The sequence below is a fragment of the Theropithecus gelada genome, chromosome 14 (genome assembly GCF_003255815.1).
Source record: "Theropithecus gelada isolate Dixy chromosome 14, Tgel_1.0, whole genome shotgun sequence".
Taxonomy (NCBI): domain Eukaryota; kingdom Metazoa; phylum Chordata; class Mammalia; order Primates; family Cercopithecidae; genus Theropithecus; species Theropithecus gelada.
The window spans coordinates 56896252-56920512 of record NC_037682.1 but is presented as its reverse complement, the minus strand read 5'-3'; the positions used below and the strand labels follow the sequence as shown (position 1 = coordinate 56920512).

Sequence of the window (24261 nt, the reverse complement as noted above, 5' to 3'; positions counted from 1 at the left end):
CAATGCAGTCAGGCGATCTCAGCTCACTGTAACCTCTCAGCCTCCTAAGTTCAAGTGATTCTCCTGCCTCAGCCTCCCAAGTAGCTGGGATTACAGGTGCCTGCCACCACGCCCAGCCAATTTTTGTATTTTTAGTAGAGATGGGGTTTCACCATATTGGCCAGGCTGCTGGTCTTGAAATCCTGACCTCAAGTGATCCACCTGCCTCAGCCTCTCAAAATGTGGGATTACAAGCATAAGCCACTGTGCCTGGCCCTCACATGTTGATTTTTAATGGCAAAGTTGTTGCCCTTGTTTCCTCCACCTCAACAGAAAGCTCTTGTACTTATTAAGGCTGTCACTATGGATGTAACCATGCAGATATATGATAACTTAGTGAAGTCAAATGAGAAAAGGTTCGTGGGTGGTGAAGAGAGAAGTGAAAAGTGCCCAGTGCCCTGATAATCCAGGGAGGACAGAAAAAGCAAAGAGGATCCCAGAATCTGAGGTAGAAGAAAGAGGAAATGAGTAAGCGGATTCTAGTAAGTCTGAAGTGAAAGGCAGATGAGTAGAACCCTCAAACCCCAAGCCTTGGAGACTCAGGAGAATTTGGTCAAAGGTATTTTGCCCAGGCCAGTGTAGGAAACTGACTTAAAAACATTATTTTGAATACAAAATTAGCCAGGCATGGTGGCACATGCCTGTAATCCCAGCTACTCAGGAGGCTGAGGCGGGAGAATCACTTGAATCTGGGAGGCAGAGGTTGTGGTGAGCCAAGATCGCACCATTGCACTCCAGCCTGGTCAACAAAAGTGAAACTCCATCTCAAAAAAAAAAAAAAATCATTTTGAATGGGAGTACTTATAAAACACTTTATACACTATTCTGTCTTATTAAACAGATAGGAGCAAGGACCTGTTTTCTCATGGGCCAGGAGACCCAGACAAAAATCTTAGGTTTGGATGGTGAATGAAATCAGGATAGAACTAAGGACACAAGCTTCTTAGAGTGTGCTAAGTTCAGGAGCCAGACTTGGGGAGTGTTTGGTCTGACTCCTGAGTAGAAAGAGCATACAATTCTGCAGATGCTGACCAGAACGCAGGCTGTGCCCTAAGAAAGCTTCACCAGGTCCCAGGAACATTCTGAGCAAATGCTGCTGTCCTGGCTAGGCTATGAGGAAAAGATTGTCCCTGAGGTTGAGGACCCACAATCTGATCCATAGCAGTAGCTTTGGAGACTATGGAGGCAGGATGCCTGGTATTTACTCACAGTTACCAGGGTTTAATGAGTTTAAGCAAGTCATTGTCCAGCTCTGGGTTTTAATTTCCTCCTACACAGGTTAATGTAAATCTCACTGAGTTTTTATAAGACTCAAATTAAGAGATCGGGCATCAAAATGCTTTGATAATGGTATAAATACTATCTGCCTGATAATTATCCTTTACTCCTCTGTATCACTCTTAATTATCTGCATCACAGGAATGCCTACTGCTTCTGTATCATTTACTGGAAATACATCTCAGGCTTCTAAGCCATGAATAGCACGCTGGTGGCCTCGAAGTCCTCTCTTGAAGATCCGGGGCTATGTTACGAGCAGCAGAAGAAAGGTCCCTCTTGCAGGTGAACTGGGACTCAGATAGGGCTTTCTGTGATGCCTACAGCTTTGACTCCATGAGAGCTTTTCATTTTTTTGAGACAATCTCGCTCTGTTGCCCAAGTTGGAATGCAGTGGCGCTATCTCGGCTCACTACAACTTCTGCCTCCCAGGCTCAAGCAATTCTCATGCGTTAACCTCCTGAGTAGCTGGGACCACAGGCATGCACCACCACGCCTGGCTAATTTTCTTGCGTTTTTTTTTGTAGAAATGGGGTTTCACCATGTTGCCCAGGCTGGTCTCAAGCTGTTGAGCTCAAGCAATCCGCCTGTCTCAGCCTCCCAAAGTGCTGGGATTATAGGCGTGAGCCACCGCACCCAGCCAACTCCCTTGAAGAAAGGATTGTGTGTATTTTTCAGCAGTTGACTGGTTCAGAAGCATAAAATGAAGGCATCAGAATGTCTCCCAGCTTCACCTGAGATGTAAGGGTTGCTGTGGTAGGGTTGTAGCCATGGTCTTTCTTTCAGAGTGACTGAACCAAGATTAGGAAGTTTAGGCAACAGCTGGTGCCAGACAAATACCAAAATTCATTCAAAAGGGGTTGCAGAGCTCAAGCCACTAGAAAACCCATTCCAGAACTTTCACATCGCATTTTCAGCAGCAACCTGTTTCCACCATTGGCTCACAAAGCACCAACTCCAAGGTACTTGTACACAGATGTTCTGCTTCACCAAAAGTCCTCTTTTGGTGATAAACAGTCAGTGTAGAACTCACAGAAACATGGTGCCACAGGTTCTTCTGGTCCGTGACTTTCAGATAGATTCTTTTGACTTTCCTGGCACTCACAGGCCAGCACAGGCTGGGAGTGGGCTGGAGGACAAAACACCTTTACCAGATAAAACAACCAATACCAAATTAGGCTGGTCCTAACACCTCTCCCCAGCAAAGCCTCAGGCTACTTCAAGGATTGTAAAGACAGGAAAATTCAGCAGGTGAGACGCCACACTGCAGTGCAGAAAGAGAAGCAATTTAACCTAGTCATTGAACACAGAGCTGTCAAGGACCTGTGGTCTGGTCCTAACATTGCCCAATGGGTTGGCTGTATAACTCTTAGGTGGGTCACTTAACCTCTCTGTGTCTCAGTTTCCACATCTTTCAAAGGGAAATAAGAAAGTGGCTTCCTGATAGTATTGCTAGGATAAAGAGATAAAATGAAATAATCCATGTAAAAACCTATGAAAAAATTAGAACAGTACTATACAAAATATTATCACTCAATGGTAAAAAGCTCAGAATGTTGTTTGCTATCCTTGAGCTTCACACCCTCCACCCTGCCCAACCCCAGCTCCAAGACAACAAATTTCCTCAAAAAGAAAATCCTTTTCCTTATTGCAGTAGTTTTGTAGACAACCAGTGGCTCTCACTGTCAGGGTTGATCTCTCTCTGCCAATCCAAAGGTTCCTCTAAGCCAGGATGACAAATTTGAGGGTCCTTTTTCTGGGAGTTCAAGCCATGAAAAGTCTATGAAACACGTGAAGAATGCCAGGCCATCTGTCCCTCTAAACCTCTACAGGAGCCCCTTTTAATAAGGGGCAGGAGAAGCTCAAAATGAGAAGTTAGAGTTTCTAGGACCTTTGCTAACCCCACTGCCAACTTGCAGCCACACAAGAGGGCAGCACCCCTTGCTGCTCAGGGAACCCTGTGGGCCACTCACACAGGCAGCACTGACTCCATGCATGTATGTGGCTCAGCTTCTTTCCTCTGCTCTGTGTATAGGAACAGAACTGAACCTCAGCAAATGAGAAGCAGCATTTTCTGCATGGCTTCCACTACAACCGAGCACTGGCAATGAAACCACCTTTGCAAAAATTATATCAATGAGCAAATTATGACAGTGAAAAAGATCTGATCTAACCTACCCATCCCCACCTCTTGCCTTTCCCCTAATCATTCCTGGGCCTATTGTAGATTGGCCTTTTGAGATATCTTTTCAAGTTTTCTGCATGTCTGACATCCATGGCTTCATCTAGATCCATCCATTCCACTCCTACGGCCCCATCCAGAAGCAACTCAGCTCAAGCAAACAGCTTTAACCCATGATTTCATTTTCATCCCAACCAATCAGCAGCAAGCACCCATTTCTAGCCACCTCCACCCCTTCCCCAAACTGCCTTTGAAAAATCCCAGCCTCAAATTAACTAAACTCTTTCTCTACTGCAATGCCATGGTCTTCATTTGTGCAGCAGGCAAGAAGAACCCTTCGGGCAGTTACAGCAATTCTCATGCTTGCTTCTGAACTACTGACATCTAGAGCTAGCTGCCTTCAGGTCATCTTGTAATGTGTCTTCCACAAAAGAATATCAATAATTCAAAACTTAACTTCTTCCCCTAAATATGCTCTTTTTCCCATGCTCCCATTCCAGTGGGTCAAGACAGATCCACTGGGATGGGAGCATGGGAAAACACCTGGGTGTTAAGCCAAAGGATTTTCTCTGCCTTACCTATCATCAATCAGACACTGAGGCTAAAACTCCTGTGATCTGATATCTCTTGAAATCTTTGCTTCCTCTTCATTCCTATTATTATTGATTTCATTAAGCCTTCTGTTTCTCCTCTGTACTATTCTGGTCTCCCTTACCACAGCTAAAGTGATCTTTCAAACTTAATTCAAACCATATCCCTCCTTTCTGGAAGTCCTTCACTTACTCCTCACATCCCCCAAGACTGAATCCCAACCCCAAAGCATAATTTACAAGGCCTTACAGCTCCTCTGGTCTCAATCTATCCCATTCCCCAGTGTGTCTCATGATCCTATCAACCAAATTACAAATTATCTGAAGCCCCCCTAACTGCCCCAGGCTTTCTCTCACTTCTGAAGCTTCCTAGTTGCCATTCCTTTCGACTATTTGTTCTACCCCTCTACCCTTCACTAGCCCAACTTCTCCTCTTCGAAATTTCAGCTTAAAATAATGTCCTCTAAGAAGTCGTCCGTCAACAGCCCCCTCTCCCAGAGCTAGGTACTCCATTGGGGTGTACCCCAATGACTATTATAGCACTTTACCACAGTTTATTATTGGTGCTTAACTGTCTCTTCCACCAGATTGTACTCTCCAGCATGGGACTGACTCTCTTATTCACCAATGTATGCCTGGCACCTAGTAGAATATGGGGCACATACTTGGAGATTAATGTGTGTGTGTGTGTGTGTGTGTGTGCGCATTAAATGATTAAATAAATGAATGAATGGTTAGGTGGCTGGCCCAAATACAAGAAGTTAAACATCTAAGAGCCACAAAGGGCCAATATACAGTACCTCAAGGGCCTCTACGCCAAGCCATTTTCAACAGGGTAAGATAGGCACAGACAAAAAGCCTCAAGAGTTATCAGCAATTTCCAAGTTGACATTTCATTTTTGCCATCCCTTCTTTTTTCTAAACTGTCCTCAAGTGTCACTGAGACTGACTGATCTAAGACATGCACTGTGATGGTACAGCTAGGGAAAGTTGGTGATGGGTAGGTACACTGAGCAGCCAGCATAGCTGGGCTGCAGGGCCAGAGGGATGCTACAGGGCCAAGGGTACAGGCTGGGAGAGTTCAGAACACCTGACAGAACTTCAAGTCCAGGGCTGAGTGGAGGCACTGGAGAGTTGAGGGCACCAGGCCAGAGAAGGCAATAGGGTAAGTGAAACAGGGACAAGGGACACTAGGAGGAATGGGTGGAGGATATGGCACAGCACTGAGGCTCCTGCTAGAGGTATGACAGGGGTTGGGGGTGAAGGGGCAGAGGTGAGAATAGATAGTTGAGGGTTCTGGGTTATGTCCAGGGTAAGCGAACACTTTCAGTAAGCTAGTAGGTGGGTGGACAGAAAGACCTCCAAGAGCTCATCTTCAAGACATCTCTGTGTCTCAGCTGCTCATCTGCCTCTGCAGAACATCCCTGCAGACCACTCACCCAACAAATTCCATTGATTCATATCCTAAGGTAGCCAACTCTGGGTTGTGGCAGCCACAAAAATTATTTTCCCCATCTTCATTGTAGAGAGAAAAGTTCAAGCTTTGGATTCTAACTGATCTCATTTTAAATAAACCTCAGCTGTCTCTTCTACTAGCTGTAGGGCCCTGGACTTCAGTTTCCTTAGTTATACAATGGGGATGCTCACTTCCACAACTGTTGGAGGCAAGGTGAGATAATGCTGGTGAAGCAGCACACACGGTTCTAAGCACAGAGGACAGAGGACATGTTCAATAAATTGGCTTTCTTTCCCTTCCCCCTTACACTCTGCATGAAGCCCCAGGAGGCCCCATTTTAAGTGTGAATGGGGGAGTGGAAATGGGGAGGAGGAAGATCTATATTGCTGACTCACTAGGGCAGAAGGCATGAATCAGGGCTGTGTAGGGTCCAGGGATGGAACAGGGATGCTCCTCCCCCCACCTTATCCTCCTCCTCCAAGTGCCTGGGGTCTTGGCTGGCAGTGGGTCCCATGTGGTCAGGGAAAACAGGCTCCTTTAGTACCTTTCTCACCACATTTGGAGAGGAGTGCTGGATGGTGCTGTCCACTGGGGGGACACCAAGAGGGGTTTCTTCCCCAGATGCCTGGGGCAAGGCAGCAGCAGTATTCTTGTCAAGAGAGAGAGCCCGCTTTGAGCCCTCAGATGCTGGGGGCTCATCTGTACCCTGGAGAAGAAAATAAGAACTTGGGTAGGTTTGACTGCAGAGAGTGTAGCAGCAGCAACAGCAGCAGCACCAGTGGCAGCAAAGGCTAGTGCTCACCCTGCCCTGCCCATCGTCACAACCTACACATTGTGTACTGCTTAAATGTTTTCCAAAAAGAAAAATACTCTTATCCCAACTCTTCCAAAGACTATATGCTAATGTGAAAGTCTTAGGATGGAACCCAAACCAAGAATTCTGAGCTAATTTTGTGATATTCACTTTAGCAATCATAACCTAGTTTTGACTTACATTTTAGCTTATGGCCCTCTACAAACCCTAGACCCTTCTCTGCCATCACACGGATTATTCTATATCTCCTCAAAAGAACTGGGCCTCAGGGGAAGACATTGAAGCATGATCTGAAGTTGTCAGTACTGAAGCATAAATGTGAGGCCTTAGATTCTATAATAAAGTAAAAATCTGTAAAGCTGCTTTGAAGATATAAATGTGATTACAGATTTAAAGGGGACACCACTATAGAAAAAGTGAGAGAAAGGTAGAGAGAAGAGGATAGAACAGGAGGTTCTGGGGGAAAAAAAAGAAAATCAAGAGCTAAGAATGAAGATGTGAAATGCAGCAAAGATCCCAGGGGTCCAAACTGCACCTCTTCAACTGTCTTTTAGCTGAGAAAAAAGAGGAGCAGCATCCAATATCCTCCTATGGAAAGAAGAAGACTTCTGTGGCGTTACAGAAATGTCAGCAGACCAGAATCCAAGTCTTAGCTCTACCTCTTGACGTTGTATGATATATAGACAAACTGCTAGGCTTCTCTAACTCCCACTTACATACCTATAAAGCACAGATGGTAATGCCTACCAAACAACATTGTCGATAGGATAAATGATATGGTGCAAATAAAACATACCCAGCTTAGTAGAAGTAAAAAAGTTTAAGTCTATATCTGTGCAATATTATAAAAGTGCTGCCTGCTAGCATCTAACATGGACCCTCACTCTGCTTCTTAAGCTCAGCCCTTCCCCCTGTCTGGGATTCATAAGGTCCGGCAAGGGAGCTAGGCAGATGACAAGATAAGAGACAGCCTCTCTTCTGCTCTGGCACTGGTAGGAGTTCAGCACAGCTCAGAAGGTACCATTGGTGGGCAGGGTCCCTACTGTCATCCAGGAAGACAGGGCTAAGCCAAGCTACTCTGGAGAGTAGTGAGCCTAGATCTAAGTTGGGACTGGATACTACGCTCTCTGGAGCTTTTCTGAGGTGGGAGATTGAGTCCAGGGTAGTCTTGAAATGTGAGGGCTGAGCTCAAGGCAGCCCTAAGGTGCAGAAACTGTATTCCTGTGCTGCCTTGTTTCAGTAAGCTAGTAGGTGGGTAGACAGAAAGGCCTCCAAGAGCTCATCTTCAAGACATCTCTGTGTCTCAGTTGCTCATCTACTTCTGCAGAACATCCCTGCAGACCACTCACCCAACAAATTCCATTGATTCATATCCTAAGGTAGCCAGCTCTGGGTTGTGGCAGCCACAAAAAATATTTTCCCCATCTTCATTGTAGAGAGAGGGCCACAAGCTAAAATGTGGGGAGGCTGTATTCTGTGAGTGATCCTAGGATGGGCAGAATATGTATGCCAAGCCACCCTGATGCTTACCTGCAGGGTCTCCTCCTGGCTCTGGGACTGAACAGGTGCTGGCTGCCTCACGATGTAGTTGATCTGCCCCACAATGGTTTGCTGAAGATGCTGAGGAGATTTGGTCTGACTCAGTTGCAAGCTGGGCTGTTGAGCCTGGAGAAGAAGCTCCAAGTCCTTCTGCATTTCCTCCAGCTCAAACTTGTGATGCATTATGTCCACATTCTGAGAACAGGCAGGCCCAGGAGTGCTCTGGTGCTGACTAGAAGCCAGATGCTGGGATGGAGGTAGAGGTGGGTGTGGCTGCTGTGGGGGAGCGGGGAGGGGAGGTGGTGGAGGTGGTAGCTGCTGCTGTGGCTGCTGCTGAAAGTGACTGAGCTTCAGCTTCTGGTTGTGGCCAAACTGGTCTTGGATAGAGGGTGTCTGTAAGGTGGGCTGGGCATGGGTTCCTTGCTGAACATCCTGTGGGGGGACAATGCACACGGGCTGGGAAGTCAGCTGCTGCCCCAGCCGCTGGGATGTGCTCTCCTGCTCCACAGGGGGCTGGGTTTCCAGCCAGGGCTGCAGCAGCTTTGGTGGATGAGGGCTGCAGGCCAGCTCTTTCTCCCTGGGCAGCAGGGCAGAGCACTGCAGAGACCCCAGCTGCTGGGGCACCATCTCAGAGGGCTGCCTAAAGTTGTGGGCTGGGTGCATGCTGGGTAGGGGGCCCTGGCCTTTGAGGGAAGGCGAGACGGGAGAGCAGTGGGAGCAGCACACAGATGAGGAGCACACTGCTGGAGACTGGAACTTGTGAGAGGGGTGGCTAAGAGCCTCTTGCTGAGCCACTGGAGACTGGTGGCTTTGATAAAAGGGTGATGGCCCCTGTAAGCCTCCATAAGCAGAAGCATCTGCCCGGGACAGTTGTCCACCTTCAGTAGTTATGCAGCCTGAAAATGCAGAATAGAGAGTTTTTCAAGTTTTTCAAGTTGCTCCCACCTTGCTACTTCCTGCTCCTGGGACAAAAGAACCTCATTCGACAATCCTGTACCAGGCACAGAGATTAGGAAATTCAACCCTTGATATCCTAGACTCAGTCTAGAATGCTGCCAGTAATAGCACCTGTATGGACCTGCTTTGGGGGCCTAGGATATTTGAGAAATTAGCTCAGTTTTTACCAGATGCTCAGCCCTGACTCTGTTTCTATCCCACTAGGGAAACCATAAGCTCTCTCAAATAGCACTCATTTTTTTTTTTCAACAGAACAGCCCAATCAGACTCTGACAAAAAGAATCAACTTTGGGGTGGGGAGGAAGTATGCCAGAAAGTAGCAAAGGGTAGAAAGTCATGCCTGGGACCAATGAACAAGTTCCCAGATACAGGCGTGGGGAACTGTGTGTTGAGCAAGCAGGATGGAAGAGAGTGGGGAAGCTCTAATACCAGGTAATATGGTTTGGAGCTGTGTCCCCACCCACATCTCGTGTTGAATTGTAATCCCCAGTTTTGGAAGTGGCGACTGGTAAGAGATGACTGGATCAAGAGATTAGAGTGGGGAGGCTCTAATACCAGGTAATATGGTTTGGAGCTGTGTCCCCACCCAAATCTCGTGTTGAATTGTAATCCCCAGTTTTGGAAGTGGCGACTGGTAAGAGATGACTGGATCATGGGGGCAGATCCCTCATGAATGGTTTAGCACCATCCCTTTGGTGCTGTTCTTGTGATAGAGTTCTCGTGAGATCTGATTGTTTAAAAGTGTGTAACACCTCCCCCCTTGCTCTGTTTCTTGCTGCTCTGTCCATGTGATGGGCATCTTCACCTTCCGCCATGACTGTAAGTTTCCTGAGGCCGCCCCAGAAGCCAAGCAGATTCCAGGATCATACTTCCTGTACATCCTGCAGAATCATGAGCCAATTAAACCTCTTTTCTTTATAAATTACCCAGTCTCAGGTATTTCTTCACAGTAATACAAGAATGGACTAATATACCAGGTCAGTGCCAGGTACCAGCACCACCCCCTGAGGTCTCTAGGTCCCTTGTGCACAAGTAGATCTTTGGCTAACTCAGTCTAATGACTCCTTCATCTCATTATTTTGATGAGGCTTACTTAGAGGAAGTCTGAGCTCCTTAAGGAAAATGTGTTTTATTCACCATTGGTTCTTTGGTACTCGGCCTGGGGCCTAAACAAGAGTAGGTGCCTATCAAAGGTCTGCTGAGTTAAATCAAAGGAAAGAGGGAAGAAAAGAAATAAACCTACATATCATTTGTCATTTTGCCAAGTTCAACAAATTTTCAATAAGATTAACAGCCTCAAATGAAGGCAGCAGCTGGCCATCAGTTTAACAAACTCGTTAGGCTGTCAACACAGGCACAACTTCAAGCTGTCTACATTCTGCCTAAAGACTGAATGCCAGCAAATGTTTGCAGCAGGGAAGAAAAATGCACAAGGCCATGAATTATCTGCTTATATCTCAACTCAAAAGGATATGTCTGTGTAACACAAACATGCACATGCAATTTCACTGTTGCTGAGATACCCCTGCTTGTGCCCACACATGTATACCTTTGTGTGACCACAGAGACACACATTCAACTGTACTGCCATACAGCATTCTAGAGAGCAGGGTGACTGTCTTGTCTCCTTCTCAGCAATAAAACCAAGGTAACAGGACATTTACACAGAATGGTAAACTCAGATTTCAACTGGTCCTGATACAAAGTCCTATATTGCCACTGTTATTTAAATTCCTCATTCTCTCCTCTTCCCCCTCAGAAAAAAAAAAAAAAAAAGTTTGCTGAATGATTCCAAGACCACTGGCAGTCCCAGGGAGTGCTTTTTCTTAGGCATATGCTGACCTACCCAGTAAGGTAAGTAATTAGGTCAAAGCCCAAAGGGTGGGTAGGCCTGGGTGGGTGGGTCCAAGCTCACCAAGAGAAGCTAGCTGCTTGGTCCAGAAGTTAGGCTCCCAGGTGAATCTGATACTCCAAGGGGAGCCAGGATCTGTGTTACAACTTGTCTCCAGCAATCGCTGCATCTGAAACACAATCTGACAACAGCACCAAAGGTCATTTATTTGGGCATCTTGCACCTAAATGACAACTCCCCTTCCCTTACTCTTTGGACAAGCTGAAAGGCTCAAAGTCATGGCTGTTTAACCTCTGGTCATCCTCCATATTCTCATTCTCTTGCACCTTAGCACCTGCCCATCCTCCCAGCTGATCCCTTTCCTCTTATCAAGACTTCTGGAACCTACAGTCTTTTTTTATTTTATTTTATTTTATTGAGACCGAGTCTCACTCTGTTGCCCAGGCTGGAGTGCAGTGGCACGATCTCAGCTCACTGCAAGCTTCGCCTCCCAGGTTCACTCCATTCTCCAGCCTCAGCCTCCTGAGTTGCTGGGACTACAGGCACTCACCACCACATCCAGCTAATTTTTTGCATTTTGTTTAGTAGAGACGGGGTTTCACCGTGTTAGCCAGGATCGTCTCAATCTCCTGACCTCGTGATCGGCCCGCCGCAGCCTCCCAAAATGCTGGAATTACAGGTGTGAGCCACTGCACCCGGCCTGGAACCCCTACATTCTTATCTTTTCAGGCCTCAAGTGATTTGTCATTCTCACTCATGACATCATTGACTGGTGCTCCATTCATTCTACCATCACCTCAGTTTAAGAGCCTAGTGGGGGCAGGCATTTTCTGAGCTCCCCATTGCTGTACTTCCATTTGCAGGTAAAACACCCTTCTGTCCTACACAATAGCCCTCTTCCTCTCCCATCACTTTCATCTATTTCTCATCACTAACTCTCCTATTTATCCAGGGCTTTGGCAAGTGTCCAACTTACCCTGCCATCCTCTGGTTAACTAATGTCCCAACTAACATCTTAGCCTCTTATTTCGTTGATCTCTTGCATGGCAACCACCTTGTTTTCAGTGTAGTCACCATACCTAGACCCTATTAATCATTTACAACCATTCTACCTATGAGACTTTTAAACTCCAACAACCCACTCTGGTCATAACAAGTTCATGCTCTTTCAGAGTATGTTCTTCAACCTCTCCAAGCCCTGCTCCTTCAGTCCACAGGACTCCCCAGCTTCCTGTCATTTACAGTAATTATATCACTAGTGTCCGAATTCCCTCCCCATCGCCAACTCCTACTCTTAGGTAATCCAGTCATACCAAAGCCATGTTACCTGGGGCCACTTCAGTGATTATTAATTTCAGCAGCACCCCTCAGCCCTTTCTCTTGTCACTTCTTGTCATCTTTCTCTTCCACTGCACTCAATGACCATTTAAAATCTTCACTTTGGTGCTACTTACCAATGTTTTAACCCTCTTATTATCACCTCCTATTTCACAGAGAAAAAAAAGACACCATAAAGGATAAATTACCCCAAACTTGTATCCCTTCTACCCTCAAACTTAACTACAGCATTGTCCCCTTCCTGTCCTCCCATCTCAGAAGGGACTGTCCTTGTGTTTAAGGTCAACCAGTTCACTCTATATCCTTCCTCCTGCTTTCTCAGTGTACTTACCCCACCACACACCCCTCCTCTCTATCTTCAACCTCTTCTACCACATACATGTGTGCAAATGTTTTCCAAGCTTAAAAAATGTTTCCCCCAACTCACTGTCTTCTCAGGCTATGTTTTTATTTTTCTTCTTTTCATTTCTGTCTCTACTTCCTCACCACCCATCCTCAGTCTCCTCATTCTAGCTTTTGACCCTTCTACTTTGCTGGAGCTTCTTTCAGAAGATAGCCTGATTCCCAGATCTCGAGGCTGCTCTTCACTATTCATCTTCTTTCACCCATGCAGCATTGCCAAACGGGTCACTTAAAATTGGAAACTGTTCGTTTCTGTGTACCACACTCTGTTTTGCTTCCAACCTCTGACTAGTGCGTCTCACTCTCCTCCACTCATCATCTTCCTCTGTCTATGCTGAAAACGATGGTATTCCCTGGGTTCCCAACTTTCTCTCTTCTTGCTCCACACACTCTTGCAAGGTGATACCACTGATTTCCTGGTGACTCCTACATCTCCTTCTCCAAAACCAACTTTTCTTCTGACTTCCACACCCATATATTAGAACAGCTTTTTAATGGTAGGTAGCTTGGAGTTGGTTTTGGATGCACTATAGGCACCTTAGACTCAAAGTATTCAAATATAAACTCCATCAACTTCTCTCAAAATTCTTGCTCCCTCTCCTGGGTGCTGCCGTCTTCTCAAGCCTAATACTTCAACCTTATCTCCAACTCCTTTTCTCTCAGACCCCCACGTAAACCCCAGTAACTTTCTATGAGATGCCTAGCACACTACTCATGTCCAGGGTAACATCTGAACCAGTGATCTATGACAAAAAGCTACAGACTTTCCCAACTGAGCTACCATTGGGAGGGCAGGACCATTTCAGCACCTGCGTCCTCTTTGCACTATGGGATTTGGTGAAAGATGGTGTTTACTTACTAACCCAAAAGCAGTGATTGAATTTGAAGGATGGATGGAGCTGCTATTTTATTCCTCCTTCCATTCTAAAAAGAAAAGGCACTTCCAAGGACCACCTCATTGCCCCTGTGACAAAGGGGATGCTCTGATAAGCTTCAAGAACAGGCTGAGGAGTTGGGAGATTCCTCTTACCAGCTCTTTGCTGAAAAGAAAAGGGACACTGGTTTTGCTGCAGACAGCCCAGTTGATGAAATTCTGCACATGCTCAAACTGACGGTTGAGAACCATGATGCTCTGTAACTGCTGTTCCAGCTTCCGCTTTCTCTCATTAGTAATCCCCTGGGTACAGAGAGAAGACAGTTATTGGACTGTAATCCACCTGCTTGGGAAGTCTGGTGGCCTGTGTATGTCACTGATGGAATCAGATGAGACTACCCCTCTGAGAGGACAGTAGGGCAGAGTGTTGTCATGGGATGCTGGCTGATAGAAAAGGGGAGGGGGAGGTGGTGGGAGATTTTATGGTGCACATATGGACTGGGTAATAAATGAAAGAGGAAATGAATAAATGTCTATATCTCTTGGACATAGATTAGCGAAGAAGGTAGTTTGTTTCATGACTTTCTCTTCCAAGATTATAACCCTGTGCAATTAAGGATGGAAGCTGCCTAAGAGACAGAGCATCAAAGATCAGCTTGACCTGATTTTCTAGCCCTTCATAAGCCACCCTCCCAAAATTAGGCTGACATTTTAAAATACAAGGAGCAGGAGAGAGCTATGGAAGCTGCATATCTGAATTACAGCCTAGGCTTCCCTCGGTCCTGGGACTAGCTTGATCTGTGGATGGTTTCTGAACCCATCCATCTGATCCATCTGTCTATACATACCTCTAATTCCTCTATTAGCCCATTGGCCTGTTTGTTCAGCTCATTCATCAGAACCATCTTGGCCATTTTGATCTGGTTTTCCACCTTCCTATGCTGATGCTTCACTTCAAAAATCCTATAAACACAATGGGACAAGCCATGGTAAGCTTTCCTCATGGACTATATGAAGACTAAGAGACAGCAAACATAAGAAGCAACTTGGAGGCTGCCTACTGAGATCAGGGCCTAGCAGACACCAAATACAAAAAAAAAAGAGCCTTCCTCCACTACCCCCACCTTTTGTACACCTGAGCCCCACTTGATCAAAGTTCAGCTTGGTTTTCTCTAGGTAAACCTCAAGTCTACACCCAGGTCAACCCAGTAGCCCCCAGTTGACACAGCACTAGAGGTAGGACCAAAAGAGAAAGTATGGGAATGATTTATTGTAATTTGTTGTCTTTAAAAGGAGGATGCTCCAATAAATGTCACCATGAGGCAAAAATACGCAGAAAGCAGACTAGTGGTTTCTGAGGGCTGGGAGGTGTTGGGGGAATGGAGAGTGACTAATAATGTTTACACTATTGGCATAATAACATATTAGATAATAAACAATAATAAACATTATATAATTATATAATAAATAATAAACATATTATATAATATTTATTATAAACATATAATAATGTTTATATTAATGTGGCTTCTTTTTGGGGGGATGAAAATGTTTTAAAAGTAGACAGTAATTATGTATGGTTGCACAATTCTGTGAATATACTAAAGGCCACTGAATTATATATTTAAAAAGAATAATTTTATGATATGTACATTATATCTCAGTAAAGCTATTTTAAAAAATTTTAAAAGCATGGGCTTTGAAGTCACCACACACCCAGCGTCTAAACCCAGCACAGTCACTGGCTAGTTGTGTGATCTCAGATAAGTTACCTAACCTCTATGAACCTCAGTCTCCTCATCAGTAAAATGGAGATAATCCCTGACTGAAAGAATGGCAAGAACTGAATAAAATAATGCATACATGATACCCAATGCAGTGCCTGCCACATGAGGTGCTCTCAGCACCTACCACTTCCTCTTCCTATGTAAAATACCAATGATTTCATGTGATTTGTAGATTAATAGAGAACACACAGGGAAAAGGGTGATAAAGCGCAGATTGCCCCTGGTTTGTTCCATCCTCATAATAAGCAGCACTCTCGTCGCTAGCGTCTGCTTGGTACCCTTGTTCTCAAGCACCGACTTCTGGCTAGTTCATAACATGTATGCTTTGACCCAGACTCACTCTGATCATCCTGACCTAGCTTGGTCTCAGTTACCAAGTGATGACTTAATGATCCCTCCTTGGCCCTGAGACCTCTAAGGCCAAGACATATGCCTTCTAGGACATATGCCCACATCTGCTTAACCACAGTTCCTCTTCACAGGCACTACATCTGATGGCCTGTTGTCGGAATCCCGGGTGTGCAGGAACACAGCATTTCCAGCACCGGCAAGGCACTAGCCTGTGCTACCTGTCCTCAATTTGCTTTGCAGATGTCTGTAGACTGGATTTCTTATGTGCCACCTGTGTAGTCACACTTTCCAGAAGCATCCTCTGGTTTTGCAAAACTTCTTCAACATGTCTGCACCTGGGGGATGAGGCAGAGAAAAAGCTGAGAAGGGCTGAGTCCTACTTTGAGCATGCCAACCAAGCGGGAATCTCCACAGGGGATTGTCTCAGCCAGACCCATGGAGGCTGTGATGACTTCTAGTGAAAGTCTAAGGCACCACAGGCTCTTGGCCCATTAGGCCTTTTCCAGGGAAGTACCACAACAGGAGCAGGGAAAAACTTCAGCCCAGGGGCTGTAGGTTGGCTTGGGCAGGGAGAAGATTTTGATGCATGGGGAGCCCCAGAGCTCTCGAAAGTAAGAAATCCAGAGCCCTCCCCAGCCCATTTCAGGCAATCTGTCAGCCCCACCTGTGTTCTTTGTGTTCCACCATCAGGCAGCTATGGCAAGTGAGCATATCACATGTCTCACAGAATAGCTTGAGTACTTCCTCTGTGTGTAGAGGACAATACAAGGTGAAGTCTCCGGGACCACTATTCACTCCTGCCAGAGAAGACAGAGAAAGTGGGCTTCTCTTGCTCAGTTAGACAGACCTCTCAGTTTAAGATTTGCTGCACAGCCCTCCGCCTTCAGAGGACACTGCAGAAACACAGAGCTTGGGAGAAGTGGTACAAACAGGAGATGACTCTCCAGGGGCACAAGGAGGATTTTGGGCTTAGCTTGGCTGGATTTGCCCAGTTGTCCAGAAATAGCACACCATCAAGCCTGAGCATCCCACTACCTGCCACAGGCTGAGGAAGGCACTTGCTACTACTGCACATAGATCTCCTGCAAAATAATGAATCCTTCACAATTAACCTCAACCTGTTCATTAATCAGGATTCTGTTTTTAACAGAGCTGAAACCAGCTACCCAGCCTTGCCAGGCTCCAGGCTAGATCTCATGGATCATGAACTCTGGTTCCTGTGGATTTGACAGATGTAGAACCCCTTTCACAATTCAAGGGCCTTGAGAAAAGACTTTCAAGAAGAGTGTCATTTAAAACAGATGGTGGCTGGGCACAGTGGCTCACGCCTGTAATGCCAGCACTTTGGGAGGCCAAGGTGGGCGGATCACCTGAGGTCAGGGGTTCAAGACCAGGCTGGCCAACATGGCAAAACCCCATCTCTACTAAAAATACAAACATTAGCTGGGCGTGGTGGCACATGCCTGTAATCCCAGCTACTCAGGAGGCTGAAGCAGGAGAATCACTTGAACCCAAGAAGTGGAGGTTGCAGTGAGCCGAGATCGTGCCACTGCACCCCAGCCTGGGTGACAGAATGAGACTCCATCTCAAAAAAATAAAAATAAAAATAAAATAAAACAGATGGTGCTGGATAGACAAACGAACAAGCCCTGATCCAGACTAAGTTAATCAAGTAAATAAATTAGAAGGGTGGCATGATTGCTGTAGAGGTGAAAGGCAGGGAGCTCAGCTAGCTTCCACAATAATCCAACACCTTCCTCCCTGTACCATTTCATCCACACTCATCCACCCCACTCCCCACAGGGAGGGACAGGAGTGAGTCACCCCTTTGACTCTGAAGGAGACTTCCTTTGGGAAAGGCTCTGAGACTGTCCCTACCTTCTCCCCCAGCAAGGAAACAAGATCGAAGAGCTATTCTCCAGGGATCTTAGGGTTCAGCCCTGCTTTAGGGCACAGGAGTGGGCGAGGAGAGGTGGAATTGGTACCTAGAGATCCCTTCTGGGCCCGAGGAAAGAACGGGCCCCCAGAGACAGGGCTGTGTCGGTGTTCCTCTGTGCAAGAGCTGCATAGCCAGCGATTGCAGTAGGTGCAGAGGATATGTGCTGCCCTCTTCTCCTTGCACTCGGAGCAGTTCTGGAAGCAGAGAGTTCTGGAGTTACTGACATGATCCTCATTTGGGTCTGCCTCCACAAGTGGCAAATACTCTAAAGACAGGGGTCCTGCAGGCCTATTCCTCTACTATTTTGGAGTGTAGTCTGTTTTGCAGAGCTGTCTGGGAGTAACATGCCGGGGCTTGTGAAAGGAAGCATCCTTTGTGACCAAAAGAACAGTGGCTACGTCAGGCATGGTGGCTCACACCTGTAACCCCAGTACTTTGGGAGGCCAAGGCAGGAGGATTGCTTGAGCCCAGGAGTTTCAGACCAGCTTGGGCAACATAGTGAGACCCCATCTCTACAAAAAGTACAAAAATTAGCCAGGAGTGGTGGCACATGCCTGTAGTCCCAGCTACTAGGGAGACTGAGGTGGGAAGATCGCTTGAGCTCAGGAGGTCAAGACTGCAGTGAGCCAAGATCATACCACTACACTCCAGCCTGGGCAACAGAGGAAGACCCTGCCTCAGAAAAGGAGGAGAAGGAAGAAGGAAAAGGAGCAGGAGGAGGAGGAAGAGTAGGAGGAGGAAGAGGAGGAAGAGTAGGAGGAAGGGAAGGAGGAGAAAGAAAACGAGGAAGGAAAGGAGGGAAGGAAGGAGGGAGGGAGGGAGGAGGAGCAGCAGCAGCAGCAGCAGCTGTCTCAGGGGCTGTTCACACAAGTCCTGTGCTGAAGCTAAGGATACCTAGATGCATAAGCCAAGGATCTGACCTCACGCTATCCATAGCACACAGGATGGTATGCATTAACTGAGTAATGCTGTAATAAAAAGGATGCAACATATGCAAAGGAAGCAAAGGAAGCCTTCCAGGAACTCAGTCTAGGAGTGGCTAGGAAAAGTTTTACAAAAAGGAAACATTAGAGCTGGATACTGAATGACAAGTAGGTTCACCAGGCAGACAATGGAGGAAAATTTAGAGGGCAAGCACTGGCAAAAGCAGGAAATTCAGAGAGGAGTGCTTCAGAGAGGAGAAGGCCCACATATGGGATTACACAGCAAGATGGTCAAATGCAGCCAAGAAAGGGCAAGTACAGACCAGCGTTCAGACTTGCGCTCCCACACCTGGGTTCTGCCTGATCTGAGGGTATCTAGGCCTCTCCCAGTCCAAATGTTCATTCATTTGGTAAGCAAATATCTTGCCAGGGCCGATATAAAACATCAAGAGAAGGGGAGATTTGGAAAAGTTGGCCTATCTGTGCCTGAATCACAGAGGCCACCAAACTGATGTGAATTCTGAAAGTTTTACTAATTAAACTATGAATTCCTTGAAGGTAGAGTATATGGGTCTATCTCCCTAATATCCAGCACAGGGCCTGGCACATGTGAGACATTCAACACAAATCAGTCACAGGAACAAGTAAGTAAATTAGTAAATTAGTAATTTACTAATTTAGATAACAAGGATACCCTAGTGGAAAGAGGAACAGAAGGGCTGCCAGCCAGTAAGTGATAAAAAATTTAAGAAATTCAGGAAAAAGGCGATAGTTGGTAAATACAGGCAAGATTAATAAACCCATTTAATCTAGGCTGGTATATGAATTTCAACTCAGGATAATAAAAAAATAAAACAAAAGCCCAGTACTGGTATTTTTCAGTAAGAGCTGTAAGAGAGAAAAAAATAATTATATATACAGTAAGCAACTCTTAATATATCTTAACTTACACTCACCTTCTGCTAAAGGGATTGATACTAAAAAAAGTCAGTAATTTTCACTTAATAGAAAACCCCCTCATTGTTTTCCCCAACTCATGCATTTTTATTTTCTTCTAGATGGATGGATGGATGATTAGTGAAACTGAAAGAGAAGTAACAAATCATATAGAGTGATAGATAGATAGACAGACTTATGGACAGGGGCCTCACAGATTTCAGAAACAGATCAGCTGCTTCTTTCCTTGCCCTGACTTACCCTGGCCATCTTGGGTTGCTCAGTAGGAACACACTGCAGAAAAAAATGTTCAGTTACATCCCTGGTAAGATATACTTGTTCACACCCAGGACAGGAGATGAGCTCTGTGCAAGAAAGAAAGATAGCAGAGTCAGAGCAACATGGCTGATTATACCTAAGGCCTGGACATGGGGCTTTCTAATACACAACACCAAGATACGTGGCAATACCCATGTCTGCCAAAATGAACTACATTTGATGCCATAGCCTGCACTTACTATGTGGGTACCCTGAACATCACCATCCCATTGGGGCCTTCCCTACAGACCAACTGGTCTCCTCACATTCTTGTCTTTACCTGGTCCTACCTTCCTCCCCACCCCATAAGCCATGCTACTACAGGCCCAGCCCTGCTTTGGTTCTGACAATCAGGTGCCTTCTTGCTGCTCCCATTCCTCATTCCACATCCCTGAGAGCACAGCTCCCATCACTAGCCAAGATCCAGGGAGTCAGTTTAGTTAGAGGCACAACTCCACGTCATTACAGTTACCACATAGCAGGATGATTTGGAAGATCTCAAAGCTACAGCTTCCAGAAGGCTTTAGTCAGAGAAAGGCAAGCCCTCTCTGCCTGCTCATCTAGGAGGTATTTTTCTCTTAGACAGCATATACCAGTCAGTCTGCCTCTGAGGCTCAAAGGTCTTTTGGAGGGCTCTCTCCCCATAGTCCATGTTGGATGCAACATATATATGTATATTTTACCTATGAACAGCTTGACCTACAATCTCTCCCCAGAGAAATATATCCGTCTCTAACACATTCTTCAGCATAGTGGGCTTCTGGACCATAAAAGCAGCAAAAGACTCCCACCCTGGAGACCATAGTGATTCTGCCGGCCCACCCCAAGAGCAGTCAACCTACTGGGAACAAGAAAATGAGCCTCTGGAGTAGGGCAAGGTACCTGTGTCCAGGGATGAGGGTGATCTGGAAAGGGGTTGGCTATGGCAGTGAATGCAGCAGTCCCGCTACAATCTCCTCTGTCTCATCTCTTCAAAATATGGAAGATGGATATAATGGCAGCTGCTCCAGACTTATAGTCAGACAAATGTAAGCCCAAATACCAGGTTTACCAGCCAATGACCTTGGGCAAAACAATCTCACTTAATTGCTCTGTGCCCCACTTTCTTCATATGTAAAATAGGGAAAATAAGAGTTGCCGTGCAGAATAAATTAGATAAAACTTCAGAAATCACATGGTCCTCCACGAATGTTGACTTTGGATTCAAAAGATTCCTCATATCCTATTCACAGTAATGCAATAAACTCAATTATCAACTCTCTGGTGATGAAAGTTAGTTTGACTGGTAGATTCAAAAAATGGCCACAAATTCTTCCCTTCCCTGCATCCATACCCTTGCAATCCTACCATCAAAAGGTAAGACTCTCCATGAGCTTCAAGTCAGTGATGAGTTTTTAATTTTTAAAAGAGGTAGGACCCTTCACCTTTTGAATCTAAGCTCACCTAGTGACTTTCTTTGGCCAACAGAATGCAGCAAAAGTGACAAGTTCTCCAAGCCTAGGCCTCAGTGGCCTTATATAATTATGCTCTTGTTCTTAGAACTCTAAGACTGCCATGTGAAAAATCTAACCTGGCATTGAGATTGCTGGAAGATGAGAGAGCATGCAGAAAGAGATCTCAGTTGTCTCAGGCATCCCACCTGAGGCCATCATAGACCAGCTAGCCCCAACTAACACACTAGCTGAACACAGATGCAAGAGTGAACACAGTCATAATTATTTAAGCCCAGGCCAAATGAGAAGAATTACCCAGAGAATCCCAGCCCAAACAGCCAAACTGTAGAATCATAAACTAAATAAAGTTTAGTTATTTTAACTACCAAGTTTAGAGGTGGCTTGTTATGCAGTAAAAGCTAATTGATACATCCCGGGAAAATCAAAATCCACAAAATCATGAAAAATAATAGTTTAATACTCCCTTACCCCACCAAAAAATAAAAAAAAATTTAAAAAAGGAAGAAAGAAAAACTTTCTGAGTCTTTGCAGAGCCATGAGTGTTAATGACAGGATTGCATCTGGAATGTCCTGCATATTCTCCTGCCTGTCAAGAACAATGGCCAGAGGTGGAGAAGGATGCTCTCCACAGGTGACATCATCAAGGGGAATAAGGCTACTGTCCCTCCCTTCCACTTGGTTCACCCTGGGGAGGCCTCCTCCTCTACGCCCAGGACAGAAATGCTGCTCTAATCGTTGAAAACAACATCCACAAGACTTCCCTGGTACCAGATGCCCAAACATCAGTCACTGTAACATGGCCTCATGAGCAGAATGAAAAAAGAGAAAGGACTTAATAGGTCAAAGAAGGCCTCATCACACATCCTCTGTGCCCTTGGCCTTAAAGCCAAAGTCCTCAGCTTGGCATTCAATGCCCTTTGCAAATTAACCTTACCTCTCTCTAATCTCATCTTTAGCTTTGCCTGCCATACACCCTGTGTTTTTGCCATGCCCAATATCTCTGCTATTTCTTGAATACACCAAACTTTTGCCTGACTCTGTGTCTGTGAAAAATGCTGTTTCCTCTTCCTGAAATACTCTTTCTTGCCCCTCTCCTTTTCAGATAAACTCCTATTCATCTTTTCATACCTGTTCAAATGTTCCACCTTTGAGAAGCAGGGTTAATTTCCCCCAGGATTAGTTAATTAGTCCCTCTTCTGGGTTCCCACAGCACCCTGAACATCCTTCTAGTACAACAAATATCACATTGCCTTTCAAATACCTGTTCATATGTCTGTATACAAAAATAAACCACAGTTGGTATTAAAGGATATTACCTGGTTTTTAGCAGATTGAATTATAGAGTAAGTCCTCACTTAACATCACTGATAGGTTCTTGGAAACGTCAACTTTAAGCATGATGACATAAAATGAAACTGTTTTTTTTTTTTTTCACCAATGTTATAACAAAAGGATGTTTACTTAAGGACCTGCTGTGCATTGTTTTGCTTAAAATCACAGTTTCTAAGAATCTAGTCGATGATGGTAAATGAGGACTGCATTTCCTTTTTTTTTTTTTTTTTCTTTTTTCTTTTTTTTTTGAGATGGAGTTTCGCTCTGTCACCCAGGGTGGACTGCAGTGGCACAATCTCGGCTCACTGCAACCTCTGCCTCCTGGGTTCAAGCAATTATCTTACTTTCTACACCATTAAAATGAGAGGAATAGGAATGCAGGGAAGTACAAATTATCCAACCCATTTACTCTGCCTACAGCAGCCAGGCGTTTTTTTCTCCTGGAAGCCAGGCCCAGTGGCTCACACCTGTAATCCCAACACTTTGGGATGCCAAGACAGGAGGATCATCTGAGGTCAGGAGTTTGAGACCAGCTTGGCCAATATAGCAAAACCCAGTCTCTACTAAAAACACAAAAATTAGCCAGGCGTGGTGGGGAGCACCCTGTAATCCCAGCCTCGGGAGGCCAAGGCAGGAGAATTGCTTGAAGCTAGGAGGCGGAGCTTGCAGTGAGCCGTGATTGCGCCACTGCACTCCAGCCTGGGTGACAGAGTGAGACTCTGCCTCAAAAAAAAAAAAATTAAAAATTAAAAATTAAAAAAGAAATTAAAGAAAAAGAAATATTATCCTGGGCAAGATGGGAAGGAACAGAGAGCCAAATAGCACCCTGGCTATCATCCTTGTCAGAAAGTCAGGGAACAAGCTTGTTGTTGAAAGAAAGCCTGGATTTAAGAGATTAGCCCTCCAAGAGGGGTTGTGCAGCAAAGAGCAGAGATGGAGAATCATCACAGTGGTGCAGGCACTGTCCCAGGGAGGCTGCGGGCCCCAGAGTGGACCCAAAGGACATGCGCTCTCTTTGTGTCACAACACCTTTGTCCAGAAATTCTTCTCTTCCCTCAGAAGGTCCCTAACCCCATCAAGCTGTGTCAATCTTGACTTTTTATTTTTTTTAAAGAGATTCTCCATCTTTCAATGAAGATATCAAAGTAAAGTTTTACTTTAGACAATTGGCATATATCAACTCTTAGAGCTGTGTATAACCAAACATCTACTTAACAATATTTAATATTAATTTAGTTATAAATACATATTTAAATCACATTGTACATAAAATATTATTTAGATATCATGCTTTTTTCCATTTTATTTGGTTAATTATTATTCAAACGACAGCCCTACTCTTGTATTTCACATACAAGAACACTGATTCTGAGAAATATAGAGACAGGGCCCCAAGTCCACATGATTATCCCCCATGAGATGTGGGGCTTCTGTCTCCAGAATCAGGAAGTCACAGACACCAGAGGTGCTCCTTAGTGAGGCAGCAAGGAAGTTGGGCCCACACTGGGTAGTCTACCTTTCAGACATGAACAGCAAGGCCAAGGCAACATGGACACCAGGGAGGTAGGGGAGGAGAGAAATCCCAAAGAGGTATCAGAAAGCTGGTATCGGGGCCGGGCGCGGTGGCTCACGCCTGTAATCCCTGCACTTTGGGAGGCCGAGGCGGGCGGATCACGAGGTCAGGAGATCGAGACCATCCTGGCTAACACGGTGAAACCCCGTCTCTACTAAAATACAAAAAAAAACTAGCCGGGCGAGGTGGCGGGCGCCTGTAGTCCCAGCTACTCGGGAGGCTGAGGCAGGAGAATGGCGCGAACCCGGGAGGCGGAGCTTGCAGTGAGCCGAGATGGTGCCACTGCACTCCAGCCTGGGCGACAGAGTGAAGACTCCGCCTCAAAAAAAA

At 45.6% G+C, this 24261-nt stretch overlaps 1 protein-coding gene across 1 annotated transcript in view; it reads right to left on the bottom strand.

Annotated features, from left to right (window-relative positions):
* The window catches only part of TRIM66 (tripartite motif containing 66), a 46758-nt gene that overhangs the window by 20475 nt on the left and 2022 nt on the right, over positions 1-24261 (bottom strand). The window contains exons 2-10 of the mRNA XM_025356738.1: positions 19516-19619; positions 17442-17589; positions 16121-16253; positions 15675-15791; positions 14167-14281; positions 13475-13621; positions 10768-10885; positions 7887-8791; positions 6087-6248 (exon numbers count right to left, since the gene is read on the bottom strand). Coding sequence (XP_025212523.1) covers positions 6087-6248; positions 7887-8791; positions 10768-10885; positions 13475-13621; positions 14167-14281; positions 15675-15791; positions 16121-16253; positions 17442-17589; positions 19516-19524 — 1854 coding nt within the window. The 5' untranslated portion in view covers positions 19525-19619. The remainder of the gene's footprint in view (positions 1-6086; positions 6249-7886; positions 8792-10767; positions 10886-13474; positions 13622-14166; positions 14282-15674; positions 15792-16120; positions 16254-17441; positions 17590-19515; positions 19620-24261) is intronic.